At 46.8% G+C, this 19,487-nt stretch overlaps 2 protein-coding genes across 4 annotated transcripts in view; both read right to left on the reverse strand.

Annotated features, from left to right (window-relative positions):
* Positions 1–19,487, reverse strand: part of LOC119463870 (retinol dehydrogenase 7) — a 31,678-nt gene that overhangs the window by 689 nt on the left and 11,502 nt on the right. Inside the window, exons 5-6 of one of the 3 annotated variants that reach the window (XM_049655968.1) lie at positions 6,924–7,106; positions 5,078–5,210 (exon numbers count right to left, since the gene is read on the reverse strand). In XM_049655968.1, the coding sequence (XP_049511925.1) occupies positions 5,078–5,210; positions 6,924–7,106 (316 nt within the window). Of the gene's footprint in view, positions 1–5,077; positions 5,211–6,923; positions 7,107–19,018; positions 19,398–19,487 lie in introns of those variants that run through there. The other 2 variants (XM_049655969.1, XM_037724692.2) reach the window with 2 other exon arrangements.
* LOC125940180 (estradiol 17-beta-dehydrogenase 2-like) lies at positions 7,142–11,042 on the reverse strand. Its single transcript, XM_049655970.1, has 3 exons — positions 10,949–11,042; positions 8,005–8,220; positions 7,142–7,627 (listed from the first exon to the last, which is right to left on the reverse strand). The coding sequence occupies exons 2-3, from the start codon at positions 8,207–8,209 to the stop codon at positions 7,413–7,415; spliced, it is 420 nt and encodes a 139-aa protein (XP_049511927.1). The 5' UTR covers positions 8,210–8,220; positions 10,949–11,042; the 3' UTR covers positions 7,142–7,412.

The following is a 19,487-nucleotide window of genomic DNA, read 5'->3' on the forward strand; positions in this document are numbered from 1 at the left end:
GCCTACCGGGGATTTTTCGTGTGCGTAAGCAAATACTCGGGTCCCGCGCGAACGCGCTCGTGCCACTGCTCGCGCGTTCGTCGTCGTCTTCTTTCACAGCTGGCTCGTCGGCGCCCTTCGAATATGCATTTTGAGCAGAGTAGTTATGAATAGGCACCATTTTCAAGATCAGTAGACTCCCAGGTAGATAATGAAGGTTTCTCAAAGATTAGCCGCTGTGCGACCCGCGTCGGCCATGTCTACGTTCGCATCGCCCTCTCTTTGTCAACGTTCCAAGCGTTTGCGTATCTAATTTCTTTTCCTTCCGCTCTCCCGTGGTGGTGATGCCGTCGAAACGTCACGCGTGTCGGGTTTCCTCCGGCTCCTCGGGGCGGTGGTACCGTCGTCCACACGAATGTATATAAAATAACAGACAGACAAGTTGCCGTTCTCCGTTTTGAATTTCACTTCTCTTCCGTCGTCCTAATGGGGAGACCGCGTATAGTCCGGTCTCCCGAGGAGCAACGCGCCTATGTGCTAAACAGCTTCGCTGGTCATCCACCTTCACTGAGCAGAATGGCTCATGATTTTGCCTTCCTCCATTATGGGAATGATGGGTAGTACTTGGACTTGCCTAAACTTCGTCTTTCTGGCTTTAAATGGATTCGTAACTTTGCAAAGTGATCATTTTTAAATAATTTGGTAACCATTTTCGCAAATACTTTCGAGGCCCGAAGGCATTACAGAAAGCGGTGGTTAGGAACCTACAAGAATGTGCAAAAAATGTATGACCAGCAAGAAGCATATAGTGTAGCAGTTTTCAAGCTGGTAGTGCCAGTAATGATAGCGACGGAGGCGGCAAAAGTTACTGCATTCACCACTGGATTTTGAGACGAAAGAGTCATTGTGCAGGTTAACTCGGCAAGATGGGACATCAACTTTACATCTCATACCCGTACGCGATGAAACGTACATAGGTCGACAAAGGAGATTGCTTTCAAACACTCGACTCTATTGGTAGAGTTTGCGAAAAAGATGGAGGCGAGAACATTTAGACGAAAATATCATCATCATCAGCCTGTACTTATGTCCGCTGCAGGATGAAGGCCTCTCCCTGCGATGTCCAATTACGTCTGTCTTGCGCTAGCTGATTACAACTTGCACCTGCAAATTTCCTAACTTCATTACCCCACCTAGTTTTCTGCCGTCCCCGACTGCGCCTCCCTTCTCTTGGTACCCATTCTGTAATTCTAACGACCCATCGGTTATCCATCCTACGCATTACATCGCCTGCCAAGCTCCATTTATTTTTCTTAATGTCAATTAGAATGTCGGCTATCCACGTTTGCTCTCTGATCCACACCGCTCTCTTCCTGTCTCTTAACGTTAGGCCTAACATGTTTCGTTCCATCCATCTTTGTGCGGCCCTTAACTTGTTCTCCTCCAAGTTCCTCCCCAGGAACCTCCAAGTTCTTGCCCCATATGTTAGCACCGGTAGAATGCAATGATTGTACACTTTTCCTTTCAACTACAGTGGTGAGTGGGAGACAAAAATGTAAATGTTGGCAAACACAGATAGGCACTAGAGACTGGTAAACCATACTCCAAACCTTCCTTTATCTCATTTGACAGCAAAAATATTGATTACTACACGAGCAAGTGATGGCCCAACTTTCCTAAGCTGCTGCGTGCGTCTGTGGGACGTCATAGAATGTGGCAGTGATTTTGCCATTACGGGCACAGTAAACGCTATTGCAATTTCTTATGTTGAACATTTGTTTCCTTCAGAACGCAATTCGTCATTTATTTCCTACCGTTAACTTAACTAGAGCCACTTAAATGCTGTCAAAATCGCGATATGACGACCAACTAGGGCTGAAACTTATCGGCGTCACCATCAGCCTTCTGGAATGTTTTCATACTTGCCAAGCCTCCCTCTCGTTTAAACAGCAGATCTTCTTATGGCATAAGGGCCAGTTTACTAATACGGCGACACTTAATACTGGCCTTTACTGGACCTTTATTATTATTATTATTATTATTATTATTATTATTATTATTATTATTATTATTATTATTATTATTATTATTATTATTATTATTATTATTATTATTATTATTATTATTATTTGATTTGCAAACATATACACAGGAAAGAGAAAGCGAGAAGCAAGGCTGGCAACTGCCACCAGAAGGGGCATGACACCTGCCTACTCTTCGGAAAGGACGAGACAAACATAGAAGGAAAGATAGGAAGGAGGGGAGGAGAGAATGAGCGAGATGACAAATCTCAAAGAATAAAGTACAACATACAGTAGGGCCCGTCCCTGCAGGTCAAGCTACTAAAGAATGTAAAATAAAAGAAATGGTTGCTGGGTTACAAACGTGCCCCTAAGTTCGGTGCTTCTAGAAAAGTAAGGAGAGCACGATGAGCTTGATCACGTCGAGACGCACAACCACTGGGGCATAAACATTCATCTAGAGTCGTACACCGCAGGCCAAGGAGATGATAGTCCCTCACTAGCCATTTGCGTTGCGCGCTGACAGCGGGACATTCCAATATCAGGTGCTGAAGTGCCTCGCAGCCACCGCAAGACGTACACGATGGACTAGTCACACGTCCTTGCCTGTGTAAACGTTCGTGCACATTAACACAGCCAACCCTTAGCTTGAGTAGTTGCGCTCTAGCGCGACGAGGCAAGCCTCGACCGCGAACACGCGGCGGGAACGTTCCATTTGCGACGCGCTGGTCTGGATGCTGCTTGAGTAGGTGGCGACGAATCAGCAGACGAGCGTCATCAAGCTTGCACAAAATTTCAGGGCAAGCACAGTCCTGGACCTTTGGATGCCACCACAAAACAGGCAATTCATCGACAACTATTTTAGCGATGACGGCACGATGATGGTAAAGCGTAGCGTGAAAATGACGGCGCACTGTCAAAAATGGCGCCCTCTCAGGACAGGGAGTTACGAGTTTAACTCTTTCTCAGGCGAACCTGTGCCCAGCAAAACTAGTAAAATTTAGGCACAACCAAAGCGGCGAGTAAAGCCGGTGACTGTCGAGAATCTGACCTGCCGGTCAAGTGCGTCGGCTTTTACACATGATTCGTCGAAGGTTGCAGCTTAATCACTGGTGCCTTCGCGCCTTCCATAAAGTACTGCACAATTCGTGTCCCGTATATAATCTCATTACGCAAGGTTCGGCGAAAGCATGGGCAACGAATAGAACCAGCGACAAAATTCGAGAAACTTCCGATAAAGAATTGCGCGTCCTGTGTGGTGCGATAGCATTCAACACTTGTTAGCCGGTAAAATGCATTCACCGGATAAACTGAACAAATACGCATGTCAATATGCTACGGCAAAACGCACCTTGTGGGCGCAGTAATATAACCCTGGGCGAAAGCGAGTGGAGCTTTCCGCCGCATTCTTTTGTGATGGAAACGTGACCATGTTAAGCGCAATGACACCTGTGACAATTGAATTGTACGCTTGGGTCCTACGTGCCAAACCCACTATTTGTCTATCTTTAACGCGACCCCAATGCACGGGACACCGGCGTTTTTTTGCATTTCGCCCCCATCGGAATGCAGCCGCCGTGGCCAAGACCTCGTGCTATGCAGCGCAACACTAAACTTCCGCTAAGCCAACACGGCGGGTGATACCTGTGACAGATATCATGACGATTAGTAGTAACACACCCTTTACAGCTATCCCTGCAAGGGATGTCATTAACTGATAGTTGCACCAGGACCTGTATTCACGAATCAAAAGTTCTGCGTTACCACAGCCATCAGAACAGGTGCACGTCATTACAATGTTAGGCATAGATGGCTGTCCATCCGTAGCGAGCAGCACTTACGTACGAAGGGCTGTTTCACTTTGTTCCTCGAATCTTGCAAGAGGAAACCAAGGAGGACAGCTTAAATACCTGTTTAAGACTAATTCGCACGCTCACACTTCGAACTTCTAGCCTCCTGTTTACACTCTCATTTGGTATCAAAAATGGTTTTAATTCTCAGTCAAGGTGGTATGCCCGGCTCCGATTCTTTATTTAGTGCAAAATTATATACGGCTTCGATTACTTTTTTTTTTCTTTATCGAGTTAGGTGGGTGTATAGCAGAGGTGAGGGTTGGGGGGGGGGGGGGATAAAACTAAATTTTGGGGTGTTACATGCCAAAACCACAATGTTGGGATGCACGCCATAGCGGGGGACTCATGGTTAGTTTTAACAGCGAAGCTGTTTAAGCTACACGTAAATCCGTACTCGTCGATCGAAAAAACGATGAGTACGGTTTGTACGATGAGTACGATGAGTCACCTGGGTAGCCCAGCAACCACCTCGTGGAGCGGCGTGTGCTTCGCCTCCTCTCCGTGCCGTGCACATGTTACCTTGACATGGGACGTTAAGGAGAGGGAAGGAGAGCATGATCGCGGCGCGCGCTATGCTCGAGAGAGAGAAATAGAAAATGAGAACGAGAGAAACATTGTAGCAGCACCAACGCGGCAACGCGCAGACCTGCTGCCGACGCCGTCCGTGTTTCCCCGTTTCCCCACGTTCGCGCCGAACGCGCGCGATGGCCGCGACTGCAGCCGGCGTCTCTGCCATGGCGGCGGCTCGGCAGGTTTGTACCAGCCACGCCCCGGCAAATGTGGAGGCGCAGCACGGCCGTGACGTCACAGGGTAGATAAAGCTCGGAGCCGCCGCGACGGCGGCAGAACTCTCGTTGACTGTGGCGAGTACATGTAGCCTTGACATGGTACGGCCAAAGAAGATCCGGACACACGAAGAAGAAGCCGCTCACCTTGAAGCGCGTCGCGCGGCCCAGCGAGAATCTGCGCGTCGGTGGCGAGCCGATTCGTAAAACCGTGCCTAGCAGCACTTAGCATTTCCTAACAAAACTTAACCAAGCCTAGTAAAACCTGGAAGAAGCTGAATGATCACCAGCTCCGCTGTTTACTCCAGCCTTGCACCACTAGTGCAAGCTGCCCACTTTTTTTTTTTTTCGTGATCATCCTCGTATACGTAATAACATGCTACCAAACAAACTGAACTGTACAAGATGTGCCATCTGTGAGTTCGATTTCCATGCTAACCTGTAAGCCGCCGGTTCAACAGTGCAGACGTGGACGCCCTTGGAGTAGAACTGCTGGCGGAGCCCGTCAGCCAGGGTAATGGAGGCCCGCTTGGATATGCAATACGCCAGGCACTCTGGTACAGATAACCTTGCTGTCGTTCCGGAAAAAGAAACAAAAACACGGCAGAGCGAACAAGTGACATTTTCTGGCGTGTTTTCCATGATTATCTAGCAACTTATAGATACGTAACTGGTGCTTCCTGACCGATGGCCAAATTACTTGTTTGTCGGATGGGCTACTTACACATGATATCTTCGGCGTGTCTTTTGCGAGGACTGTGGGCGCTCTGATAAGCGGCTCTATTCTGGGCGTACTTACAATCCATATCTGTTAGAAGCATTTCTTTATGAAACGACGAAAACAAGAATTTTATTACGCTGGAGCATCAGAGTATACCAATATCGTAAAAAATACCAGACATAATCAAGAAGACGTCTTATTTACTACATAAATGTGAATATGAATCAATGAAATAGAATACATGCAATGACGTGAGAAAATAATGTTTACGAAGAATGAGCAGAATGAGGGAATTCAAGGTGCTCGATTTTTGTTAGACGCAAGAATACGAAGTAGCGGACAGTGGCGCCTGAGAAAACATACGGAGAATAAAATGGTTATGTTTAACTAAAATGTAGAAATACGCGTATAAAGGAAAATGGGAATGAAAGTGCACAAAAAATAACTTCCGTGATGTGGGGACTTGATCCACACCTTCCGCACTAAGCATGTGGGGCTTTACCAATTAGGCTACCACTGTCTTGGGTGTTATTGTATTTGGCCAAGATTAACCCTGGAGTGTTAGCCCTCGAGTGTTAGCCAGCGCCGCTCATGGGCATGGCGGCAGATTTACCAATAAAACGTTTCTTTCGTAAGCTAGATCATTAAACGACAAGACATAAACGTTAACATGCACTCTCTAGAATGCGAGTTATAGGTACCGAAGAGTACATTTGAGCAAATGATTTTTTTTTTAAGTTTTCATGCTCTTGCGAAAAAAAAAAGTACGCTGCACTATGGCAATATCGAGGCGATGAACCAATCATTATTTCAAAGGTGAATTCGTATCGCTACTATCTGGAGGCGAACAGTGTACCTTGCCATTTCACGGCTGCTTATTCTAGGAATGGAAAGAAGCTGCCGCGAGGTAAACGGGCTTAACGATGTCAGTGTACCCGGTCGCGCAGGCGACTTGGTCCCGTGGTAACAGCGTCCCACGACTTAGTCGTTTCTATCTGCTAAAATATAGGTTTCTTTTTGCTTCAAACGTCCTGACGAATTACTTCCGACAGGCGATACAAGTATCGCTCGCGTAGTCACTGGCTCAAACAGTGTTTATATGGGATATATGGTTTAGTCATTAGAGCACCTGACAGCGCCTATAGAGCACCTGACAGCGCCTATCCCGTCATAGCTATATACCTAAAGCGCCCCCAGTGAGTGGGCGAAAAGCAAGGCGGTTGAGTCAGCCAGCAAGGTTACTACGCCCTCATTATAATATTTCAATGTTTATGCATTTATAAAGTTTGGAATTACGCTTTTGCAGGAAGTTCCTACACGAGCCAGCCGTGTGCGGTCACGAGGCAGTGGAAATGCCAGCACAGGCAATGCGATATTGGCGGACTGCCGGCGATCGGTTTCAACCATTCTCAACATGAAACTCTGGTTTCATCTAACCAATTATGGTGAGAGAATTTTACTGGTTTGGCCAAACTTGCGTCGTAGAACAGCGAGGAACCACGATGCACAACCACGATGTTCCTCCTTCATTGCCGAAAGTCTTCAACAGCAGAGTTCGACTCACCCAGCAAGCTTGAAACGATGACAAGCCTTCCTCGCGATTTCTTCAGCAGCGGAAGGAATGCGCATGCGACCGCGAGCACGCCGAAGGTGTTGACCTCGACGACTTCCCGCACGCGGCTCAGTGGTTGCAGGTCTATGTAGCCGATACTTCCTACACCGGCGTTGCAAACCACTCCCCACAACACTGCAAGAAAAGTTGGCCAAAGCTCACTGCACGTTTAGAGCATTGCTAAATCAGTGAAAGGCGCACGTGAAAGGTCACAAAATAGCCCCAACAAGCGCTATTGAATTCTAGTTGCCGAACGCGAAGGTGATTGCTAGAGTAACGAACCCAAGTGTCACTTCGCATCCATCCAGTCGTAAGTCAGTCAACTTAATTTGCCATCGGAGGCGACACATGTTATCATGCCTGCAGTGTTCTCATTTAGTGGTGGTTTATGAAAGCAAACTAAATTTTATTTCAGGGGGGCAGGTACGATCTCTGATAGCATTACTGACCTTTGTTGTCGAGGTCATTTTCCACGATTTCGAATGCCGCATCAATATCTTCTTTCTTGGTGACATCCATCTGAAGCACACGGATGTTCGTTCGTTCTCGGAGGATATTGGCACCTGTGCCAGAGGCATCCAGGCACCCAGCAAATACAAGAAAACCATCTTTGGCTAGTCGATCAGCGAGCAAGTGTCCAAAGCCAGTATCGCAACCTGGCGGGAGGTAAAATTATATTTTGAGCGTGTTCGTTTTTTTCTTATAAACGCAGTTTCATCAATGTAATTACATTATGACATCCTACATCCTTATTTATTCATAATGACTGAAAACTGGGCGAGTTGGTGTAGATTCATTACAAATAATTGAAACGCAACAGAAAGGCTTGATGGTTGGAATCTGGAAACCCACATGGAGAGCTGCTATGATAAAATAATGCACCGCAGTCTCCGCGGTTGTCTATCGTGTTCTTCGTTGTCCTTATGTCTCCCGTCTAATCTTGTGCCTCTACAAAAGGAGAACTGATCCCACTACAACCACATAACGTATTAAAGGAGTCTATTTGGATTCGATGTCATCTTAGCGCACTCACCTGTAATGAGTACAGCCTTCCCTTTGTGACTAACCAGCCCGTTGAAGAACAGCTGCCTAAAGTGCCATAGTGACCAGTAGGATACAAGAATCACGATGAAAGCGAACCCCAGGTTTGCGAAGGTCACCGCCAGCACGGGCACTGTCGATGCAAGAGCCCAGGTGCATGGAGCAGCCACCAGCAGTAGCCTGTTGATGGTCAGCATGCTGAAGGCTGCTAGAAAAGCAGGTAGGCTACTGTTACCTCACACCGATCTACGACATAGAAATTATGGCATTGATAATATTGTCTGGTAGTTTATCTCGAGTCCCCTTCACGCTAGCCTACCCACAATCAGAAAAGTTTGGTTGACTCCCCTAAAGCTGGCTTGAAGCATGACACTGGCTTGAAGCTGGCTTGAAGCATGACACAAGAAAGAGTACCGAGCCAGACAACCTGACTTCACTGTGACTACAGAAAACTGGGAATCCACTCGGCGTTGCAAGTGGAATTCACAAGCAACCATTGACAACAAACTGACAATACCGTTTTATCTCTTAAGGCTCATTCACATCAGGCGGACACGACACCGATTTTGGTTTGCCGACTGTAGGCGAAAGCCTTTTCCTTCCTTTAAACCGTTGGTCACAGCGCTTTCCGCCCTGTATAAACAGCTGTCCCCAACAGTCGGCAGACCAAAATCGGTGTCGTGTCGGCCTAGTGTGTATGAGCCTTTACAGGCCATTTACCTGTTGTCACTGCAACCCATAACATGGCCATGCGACAGTTATAGCATGTTTTTTGCCATTTTGTTAAAGCTTTATTCCATAGATAGCTTGCACTTAACGTCACAGACACAACTTCTAACTGTGACGGCTCTTTGATATGGCACCTAGAATAACGTCAGTTTATCATACTGCCGCGGGTAACCTGCTTCCATGGAGGAAGTCAAGCTTAGAAGAGGTCCCTGCATGCACGGCCGGCTATGTTGGAGAGTGTTCAAGGCGCGCGAGACGCCAAGAGACGCTTCTCCTCACCATGCTTCTTCTTCTTTCTGGGGTTTTACGTGCCAAAACCAGTTATGATTATGAGGCACGCTCCTCACCGTGCCGGTTCACTAACGCCTACAGTCAGCAGCTGACTCAGTGCAAGCCATCTAAAGCAACAGTCTAAGGCGAAATGAGGCGCTGTACGTCCCGCACCATGCGTGCGTGCATGCGTGCCCGCCTGCTCGCCTTCACGTCCAAGAAAGTAGTGTCGGTCGCTCCGGCCTTCCGTCTTGTAGTGCAAGACCTCCGCGGAGGCAGCCGCCTCGCAGACTCGGCTTATGCAGGCGAGCTTGTTCTCCAGGGCCGGGCTGGTCAAGGCCAACTCCGCCTGCTCCAATGGGGGACTTTCGTGTGGAGGCACTGCCGCGTTACGCTGGCAGGCCCACGTGATGTGGTATAATGTAGTCTTATCCCAGCAGTATAGACATATATCCGCGTCCGCGATAGGATGAATTTTATTAAGTATATACGGGTACGGAGAGGTAGGTGCCTGTCCGAAGCTGACACCAGCATGTCGCCTGCTCTATGCTGAGCCTAAGGTGAGGATGTTGCCTCCTGCTGCCCGTTACGTGATCCAGTACTTCACCATACCGTTGGAGTGTGGTAGCCACGCCTCAGCCTTCCGTTGAGATAATTCCTGCAGGTTTGCCGCGCGTAAGCGATTATGGTCAAACACTCTCCCAGCGCGTTGCCGAAGGCTACCGCTAGAGCAAGCGTGACCTCTTTAGCCTCGGAGGGTATGCAGTCCCTGACGGAAATGCTGACAGTTGATCTGCACGCAGAGTCCCCTGCCGTAGCAACAGCACCTAATAAACAGGATGTCTCAACGATCATGCACCAAGATTTAAAAATATGCAAATACCACGTAGCTGGACCAAGCTAGTCTTGTTTGCCGTCGCTTGGAGATACTCAGATTATGTTTCAAGCGAAGCTTGTATTGCCTGACTCGCGCCGTCGGCGTGGCTGTCGTCGTACGCGAAAAACCAAGTCCTCCTAACCCGCAGCTGGCGGCCGGAAACCCTCCTCACACAGAGCTTCTTCACAGGTTCTCCAGAATCCTTACGCACTCCGCGCGCTCCGTTTTCAAGCGAAGCTTGTATTGCCCATGGCTCGTGTCGCCGTCGGTGTGGCTGTCGTCGTACGCTAAAAATCCACAGTTGCGCGCCGCCGCCGGCACTTGACAGGTTCTCCTCCTCACCGCAGCTGGTGGTCGGAAACCCTCCTCACCCATAGCTGGCACCTCCGCGTGCACCGTTTCTCGCCAGTACAAGGCCAGCTGCGCTATGATCCGCTCCGCCGAAGAGGAGGCAGCCTTCAAAGAACGACAACGGAACGGGAGTGGGCCCGCGAACGGGCGCGAGCTGGCCGAAGAAATCCCAAGTTTCGGCAAGCGGAAGCGAAATGACAACGCCGGACCGATGAACGAGTTCCGACAAGCCGAAGCAGAAGCGGAACGACAACAAACCAAATGGGCAACCCTTAACCAACCACAACCCAACATTTCACAAGGGATTGGTTTACGGCTTTAAAGGACAACCATTATGCTAATGGTTTAAAATTCGTACTCTTATTCTTTGTCAGTATAATTGTAACTCTGGGTCAGCCGCCTCGCGTTGCCGCGTGTAAAATTTGCATTATTTCTGATGACTGTATGAGTGCATCACGGGGGGCCCGGAGCCTCGTTAGGCCAAACTGTGCGTCTTTAGGCCCGGTGCCTACTAACATTGTTGTAAATATCTGATTAAACTGCGTTTTCAAGTATGTTTTGTTATATTCTAACTGAAAGCCGATCGCACGAGTCATAACCTTGCTCTCATCGCACGTCAAGTTAAGGAGTTCAGACGCAACGTTTTCCTCCACCATTTCAAATGAAACAGCCCAAGCTCTCTCAGAAAATTCCAGCCACGCAAACTCACCTGGTCGATCTGCGATGAAAAGTCTCCCATTCCGTCACACTGCCATCGACTGAGCTTTCACTGCAGCTTCCAGATGACTTAAAATCCCCATGTATGATCAGACGTCGCAAAAGACGTTTTGAGCAGGGAAAGAGCAGAGAGCTCGTTTAGACAGGATGCCGGTTTCAGGGTAGACGCGGCTCCGAAACTGAAGATTACGTCTCGAAAATTTCAAGTGAAGCGTACCACAGAATTGTCCATTGAGCTACAGATAACGGCCAGAGACGACGGTGTTTAAAAGCTGAGCAGACCACGTAGCGAACGCTCACATGTGCACAGTACCTGCCTTTATATACTGAACAAAGCTTGGGAATCACCCTTCTCTCCCCTGTGTAATCACTTGCGTCACCGTCGGAGAGGAGAATGTATAATAACTGAGGTGAGAATGTTTACAGTGTGAACACTGGTTGAGATTAGAGAGATTTCATGGATAAGGGTGTCAGTGGTTCTCTTTGTGGTGCTCGTGAGTTATCGTGGCAAGTAGTCTTTTTCTTCATTTCCTTCCTGCTAGTTTTGAAATATCGGACCATGACTACTTCCCGTGTGTTAACGAGCGCTCATTGTTTCAGCTCACGGTAGCTTACTTGACAACCGTAAGTAGGCTATAAAGAGCGTGCGTGCGTGCGTGCGTGCGTGTGTGTGTGTGTGTGTGTGTGTGTGTGTGTGTGTGTGTGTGTGTGTGTGTGTGTGTGTGTGTGTGTGTGTGTGCGTGTGCGTGTGCGTGTGCGTGTGCGCGTGTGCGTGCGTGCGTGTGTGTGTGTGTGTGTGTGTGTGTGTGTGTGTGTGTGTGTGTGTGTGTGTGTGTGTGTGTGTGTGTGTGTGTGTGTGTGTGTGTGTGTGTGTGTGTGTGTGTGTGTGTGTGTGTGTGTGTGTGTGTGTGTGTGTGTGTGTGTGTGTGTGTGTGTGTGTGTGTGTGTGTGTGTGTGTGTGTGTGTGTGTGTGTGCAACGGTAAATGAGGAGTATGATGTTTGCATGCAGGTCTGGCACTGCCAGACCTGCTTTAGGCGCCGTCCACTTAGTGTGTACGTGTTGTGCATGTCTGCATGTGCATGTGTCCGCGCAACGGGCTCATCGTAAAAATACAGAGTAAAATACACACCCCATGTCATTGTTACAAAGCTACTTTCGAAAGAGACGGTGCCTCTTTCTTGCCCATACAACGCTCTTCACCAGGTGCTTTGCGGTCTTCAGTTTCTGGAGGAGCGACTCGACCTCAGACGTAATCAGCGCGCGGGGAAACTCGGCCGAAAACACGCAATCTAAACGTCGTTTAAAACTCGCGTTTGAAGGTTTTTTGGTATAAACTCGATGCACTGTGTGCACAATAAACAGTCGAGAGTTTGCGCTCACCTTGTCCCTTCCTTACCTTATTTTTATGTCGATTTGCGCTAAGTGGTCATAGTTATTATGGTCCATAACGCAGGTGGGTGTGTCTCGGTCCGCTTACGCCGAGATTAGCCTTGCTGCTTTGTTCGGTGTTTCCGCGCAGCCTTCGTTTCGTGCGTTACCGACAAAAATTTCCTTCAATGTGCACAAAAGTCCGCAGCTTAACTGCAATAGTGCGATATCAGTGTTTAGTTAACCAGCGCAGGGTATCCATACCCGGTCGTTTGCTTAGCACCACGTGGCGACCACGTTGCAGTCCAATCATATATTTGAAGTATGGCATATATGCCATACTTCAAATGGTATTACGAGAGTGATTTCCGGTTACTGAACGCAAACATGGCGTCCTTCCCGTCAGCAATTCCGCGTATCGGTTGTGGTGTCGCTGTAGTTCATTGCTTCTTCATAGCGCAAGATTCCCTATATTGGGACATCTTTTATTTGTCTAAAGAATGCATAAAATACCTATATCTAGGGATATTTCGTTAGCGTTGGCAGAGCCGCATTGGCATGACACTAGAAGAGTGACAAAAGCGCTACTATCGCCCTTTCCCCGATGACATGATGCAAAGGACTGGAAAACCACCCTGATCGTCTGCTGGGAGAACACAGTGACTGTTGAAACAAAACGCGGTTTTATGCATTGAAGCACAGAAGTAACTGAAATTTCCATGCGTTTCGTCGTACACTATGTGAATTAATATCTCAAAGCTAGTATCACCCTTAAAATTTCGTTCCAAGGGTTACGTCCTGCGAACTCACCTGCTACAATTGGTGCATTGCAATATGTTCCGTAAAGTACTTCACTAAAAAGTTATTTTAGAAATATATTTTAATATACTCATTAAGTATTCCGAGATCTTGTGCAAGTAATGCCCGACGCTTCGAGGCATACCTCAAGGACGACAAGTATATGCTATCTGCCAAAGGCGATTTTTAAAATTTTTATGTATGGTTTAAAAAAACGCCCTGTGTATATTCGCAATGTTTCTCGTCAGTAAACAAACACGGGAAAGTCAGCAGCACTGCATTTTTAAGCGTTTCCTTCTCTCTCTCTTTTTTTTGTTCTCGATTTTTTTTTTCTGCGCTACGTATATGAATTCAAGATGTACAAACTCGCTCAAACCGCCACAATTGTGTCGCGCTCGCTCTGCTGTTGTTACAGCACGGGTATCCTATGCAAATGAACCAAAAGTTAATTGATCATTCTAGTGCAGCTGCGCAGCCTCGGTTTCATTATAATGTGTCTCTGGCTCCCCTCGCTTGAAGGCGTAGCGGGGAGTGAGACAGATCTGATATTTGCTCACGATGCCTCCGAACACATGCCGACAAAGCGACGCCCAACGACTTCTAAACCAAGCCATCTACAGTTTTTTTTTTTTCATTATAGTGGGCACCTCACCAATCATTTGCGGCGAAGGAATTAAACAGGCCCGAAGCATTACAGCTGTCCAAAGGATAGTATCCTAGCGTGTACTCCTGATAAGCGTCAAATACGTTATTTTTCTTAAAGCTTCCTTTTCCTGCAAAAAAGAAAAAGCATCTGATGTATGTTTGGTTGGGGGTTTGAACATGTTAAAAGATATTCAAGTAGTGATAAAGTTACTCCGCCGTTAATTCGCTCCTGCTCACGTCGCACCATGGAAAGTGGCTTGCTAAGAAAGTGACCCTTTCCTGGAAACCTCATAAATGTGCACATTCGGGAAAACAAGACAGCTGCTAGCCGTAAGCTGTACTTGATGACTCGGACTATAAAGCAAAAGGAATGCGCTATCGCTTCGCGTCGATTATAAATGGCAAGGTTTCTTCCAGCAAAGCATCCCACTCGCACGCAGTTCGCATCGCAAAATGATATTATGTCGAAAAAAAAATTGTGCAGCACTTCAACGCCTAGTTCTGACGCCCCATAGCCTTGGATGACGTAACTGAGGAAAATTCTTACTATGGGCATCACATCTTTTTCTGTCTTTTTTTGCGTGCTAAATCAAAGCTCCTGGATTACAGGTTGTCTTTTTTTTTTCGTGTTAGTATTAAGAGTTTTGAAAGCAAGCGCGATGCAATGGTAGAGTTTTATCCAGTCTGCATTATAGTTTTGACGTGGTTGGTTCCTCAGAAACATGGTTCAATGCTTCCAGCAGTGTAAACTTTATGCCTCGCTACACGTGTTTATCAGTCCCCCAAGAACAAAGACGAGGTGGTGGCATGCCACTTTATCTGGCGTCTCACTTGCAGCGCGTAATACTTGACGAGTGTCCCTTCACTGCATCTTCCGCTGAAAGCACACCTGCTGAATCAATGGGTATCGTTTTTGCCGTTTTGCATCGTCCTTAGTAGGGCTCTATCTCCGAGTTCCTGCAGGGTTTAGACAAAATTACGGAGTTGGGTAATCCTGCAAGTACACCTATTGTTGCGCAATGTGATTTTGATATTATTTTCTCATGAAACAATAATATGCCAGACCTTTACTTCCCTTTAAGTGCTCACTGTAGTGAGAATTGAGAGCGCTTACTTACTAGGTGTTGCTATACTGATGCCACATTTCTGGATCTTTGCATTACAAATAATCATACGGATGTAGTCATAAGCGGTGTTTTTTCTAGCAGTCTTAGTGAGCATTATCTTTTCAATAGAAAATCTCCAGAAAGGCGGTAATACACAAACACTGATGTATTGCATCATTGAATACTTATTAACAGCCCTACAGCCGCGTTTTCCGCTTTCACACACGTTTTCACGATGTTTTTGGTGAATATGGTCCAAATTCTCCTTATGAAAAAAAATCATCAGATTCCGAAACCATGCAGTGAAAATGACCAACTAATTAAATGCGGGCTCCATAAGAAGTTCCGGAAATCCTGGGGGACGAAAGAGCTGCTCATGATTATAAACGTAAAAGATTCGACTTTTTGCAGGCATTCTTCAGACCCGTCCATCGAAAAAAAAATTCTTCAATTTAAAGAACTTTGAAACAAATTAAATTTAGATTTACGGAAAGCTAATACAATATACTACACGTTTAAATTTACGAGTGCCACACACGATTCTTCTCAAATCTGCAAAGTGTTCAGACATCTTTATCAAAGTGACCCAATGTGGAGTATTAACGAATTTATAAACGATGCTAGCTGTCTATAGTGGCAAGACACTTTCCATTCAGTTAAACTCCCATTTTCTCGCTTCTAGCTCCTCCGTCGGCGACAGTAATTCGGCGAACTATTTGCAGGAGTTCCTGTAACAAGACGGGGCATCAACTATATCCCTGGACATATGTGACACTACGGAGGTTGTTAATGTCATTCTCTCTCTTAAGTCAAACAAATTACATGGTTACGAGTACATTAGCATTTTACCATTCAAAGCCGCTGCAGCACTTATTAGCTCGCCATTAGGTCAAGGCTGCAACATCATGGTTTCATCTGGTATTTTCCCAGATTCTACGAAAATAGTACGAAAATACTTAACAAAGGCTACAATGACGGACCCTAAATAATTATCACCCGGATTCGCTGCTCCCGGTTGTTTTTAATATAGCTGATGACGTCAACAATAATAGAATATCGTATTTGTTCTCTAAGCCCAGTCAAATCACCCAGATACAGAATGGTTTTCAACAAAAAAAAAAGAAATCGAAAGAAGGTGCAGTTTTATGTATCGAAGATAGAATACCAAGAAGTTTGGATGAAGGATGATCGAGTTTGAGCAGTACTTCGCTGATTATGAAATAAAGAGGGGGCGGGGTCTTGACATCAACTTCAGGGATGCCAAGAAAGCAACTTTATGAATGCAGGGTCAGTATTTTGTAGCGATGGCTTTCCGATGCTAATGCCTTTTCGCGCTTGGTCAGTGGTCAGAGTGACGGTCCGCTCACGTTATCAACGGGATCAGCCGGCCGTTAGCGGTGGATGATACGACTAGTATAGAATAAAGCAAAGCGCATCGCTACAAAATACCGGCCCAGGTCTCCTAGAATGCTCAGTCTGTGTCACGCTATTGTGAACGTTGCTCACTAGGGCCGGTATTTTGTAGCGATGCATTACGCCTTATTCTATACTAGTCTTATCATCCACCACTCACTGCCGGCTGATCCCGTTGATAACGTGAGCGGACCGTCACTCTGACCACTGACCAAGCGCGAAAAGGCATTAGCATCGGAAAGCCATCGCTACAAAATCCCCGCCAAGGTCTGCTGGCGCGAACGGTAACGTATGACCAATGTAGTGAGGTCTGATCAGGTGAGCGCATTTTGAGAACGGCGAGTGCCATTGGGCTGTCCGTTCTTCGCGGCAGAGATGTCGAGGGCCGCAAACACTATGGAAATGTGTTACATATTCTTGACGCTTTTTTACACGCAATGCGTTTCTGTGAAAAGCACATCCGTGAGAAGCACCACCAACAGCTGTGTCACTTTTTGGTGTTGACAAAGTCAGCCATTGAGAAGTGTTGATTCTTTGGAATTTCTTATGAGAGAGCAGCTGTCGCGCTGGCGAAGAAGGTGGGTCCACCTTCATTCCGAATTCTTTTTCGCACTAGGAAAAAATAACTGAGGAAAACACAAGCTTAGAGACCGAGGTTAAGTCAAAAAGCGATGCCTCGTGAAATTAATTTCATGCTCCTGTGAATTCCAAGTCAGACCTCCTAGAACTTCCCGCACATAAACTAAGTTCACTGCTGAGTATTTTAAGTGAACACTAAATTTTGGCGCATGCTGTGTTGTTGCAGGGAGTCCTGATAAGTGGGTGAGATTGATAACTGAGACAAGAAGAATCATTGAAGCAGGCCAGCACTGCGTGAGTCTGTCTGCACATTGACGCGCTTTGACAGCACTTTCCGTATTATTAATGGTCCCTGTTTTACAGCGTAAACTGTTATGGGCTCATTCCAATAGCCGTTTCGGGTCGCGATGATGCCGCCGCCGGCGGCCGCGTAACCGCTATCGCCGGAAACGCGAAAAAAGCCCTCGATTCCCGCCGGGATCGAACCCGCGCCCGTTGCGTGGGAGCCGGATGCTCTACCACTGAGCCACGCAAGCGCTTGCTAACGTACGTGCAGCGGAAACATGCCTTAAAACGCTCCCAAGCACGCAGGGGGAGACGACTCGAGCCTCCGCCAGTATGGTGGCGCCATCTAGGTAAGATGCCTGCAAATGCAACGTCCGCAAGCGCAGACGACGATATGCGATTCAGACGAGGCACGCATCAACGTGCTGCCGAGCCTCCGCCAGTGTGGTGGTGCTATCTAGTTAAGGTGCCTGCAAACGCGGCGCGCCCGGCATGTAAGTTGCAGTTGTAAGGCTTGATCGGGCTCAGCAGACTGCTGTGCAGAGAGCATTACAAGCCGCAGCTCGCCGTCGACGCCGGGCGGGCAGTTCTGATCGTTCTCGTCAAAACGAGGCGAACAGACTGCCGCGAAGAACCTGTTGTGCGTGGTGCCCAAATTGGAGCTACTCTTGAGTCGCTCCACCAGCTTACGCCGTGACTGTGCTGCGTGTGCCGCGCAGGCCTGTGACTTTTTTCTCTGAATAATTTTGGTGGAAGTGGCGCTTTGTAAGTGCCGATCTATGGGGTATTTTTAGCTGCATCAATTTTTTTTCTAATTGACTGTGGCAAATAGCAAAATTCTAATACTTTAGCTAAATTACTCGTTGAAGCAGTCATTATTTGCACGAGAAATCTACATGCTTATTTGAATATTTACACTAATAATTCAACATCATTACACTAATTACCTTTTTATTTATGTATTTTACGGTACATATTTCAATCTACGAATTGTAGCTATGAGTTCGCAAGGCATTTTCCACTTGGAACGAATTCTGACGATGGCACCGGTTTCAAGATATGTGGCCTCAAACGTGCGGTAAATATGCACTGTTATTTAACGTCATGGTTTTTTTGAAAACGCTGCTTTATGCATTGAAGCACAATATTAACAAGGGCGCCAATGCATTTCGTCGGGCGCTTTGAAAATTAATATCTCGAAGCAGGTGTAGTCCTGAGAACTCGTTCTAAGTGAACACGCCTACTGAACTCAGAGGATACATTTCGTGAATTCAAATACTATGTGCCGTAAAGGAATTATTTAAAATGTAATTATTGTAATTGTGGGAAATATTCAATTCCCCATTTTCATTTCTCGTAGAGGTAATGACCACCACATCGTTAGTACTTTAGCTGAAGCTTTAAAATTGTGCTATCTGCCACAGGTAATTTCTTTTTTAATTTGGTGCACCTCAAAATAAACACCTCGTATATGAAACCGGCAAAAATGTGTGCATTCCTTTTCTCTTTCGGGCTTCTATGTGCTACATGCTTTAAAATGTACTGTATTGTCCACTAGGGAACACTAAATTGTAGTATTTGGGAGTGACTACAGCTTAGTATATAATGACGAAAACGCCTTGGAAATATTTTCTAATCTAATAGTAGTTTAAGTAACGAGCCGCATAAGAACTTTTTGTTTCTTATAAAGCTGGCGATGTATTCAAGTTATGTTGGTCTGAATAGTAATTGGCTATTGTCGTTAGAAGTGTACCACACTGTGCAATGATCAACGCGCAATCACGTAAACGGCTGCGGAGAACGCCGCCATGACTCAAGCAAGAATAATGCACAGGAATAATGGACATCCATTTCATCAAGAGCGCATTCAGACAACAGTGAAAAGAATGATATATTGAATCATTTCTGTGTCCTATTCCCGAAACGCGTTGCCAATGCTCTCATGACATGCAGTGCTTCGTCCATCACTTCGGCCGGGAGCAAGTCGATCAATAGCCGGTACAGACAGAACACTGTGCCACCAGTAGTGTAGTGGGCCTTGGGCACCCGATCAAGCGTGGCCCTCCTGATGACGTCAACAACTTCCCCGGAGTTGATCCGAATAAACCACGAGAAGAGGACTCGCGTTCTACTTTTCAGACGCTCCACGAACCGCTCGTCGATCGTTGAGCGAATTCTTTCAGGCAACCGCTGCAGGTCGGCATCCATCACCTTTTCGAGTACGGCGTGATTGGTCACCGGATTCCTGAAACGTAGGGGGATGTAAGGAGAATTGCGGTAGCAGCTCCTGCGTCGTCGAGGAAAGCGAATCGTAGATTGATGGATTCATTTATTA

The sequence above is a fragment of the Dermacentor silvarum genome, chromosome 9 (assembly GCF_013339745.2).
Source record: "Dermacentor silvarum isolate Dsil-2018 chromosome 9, BIME_Dsil_1.4, whole genome shotgun sequence".
In the NCBI taxonomy this organism is placed as follows: Eukaryota; Metazoa; Arthropoda; class Arachnida; order Ixodida; family Ixodidae; genus Dermacentor; species Dermacentor silvarum.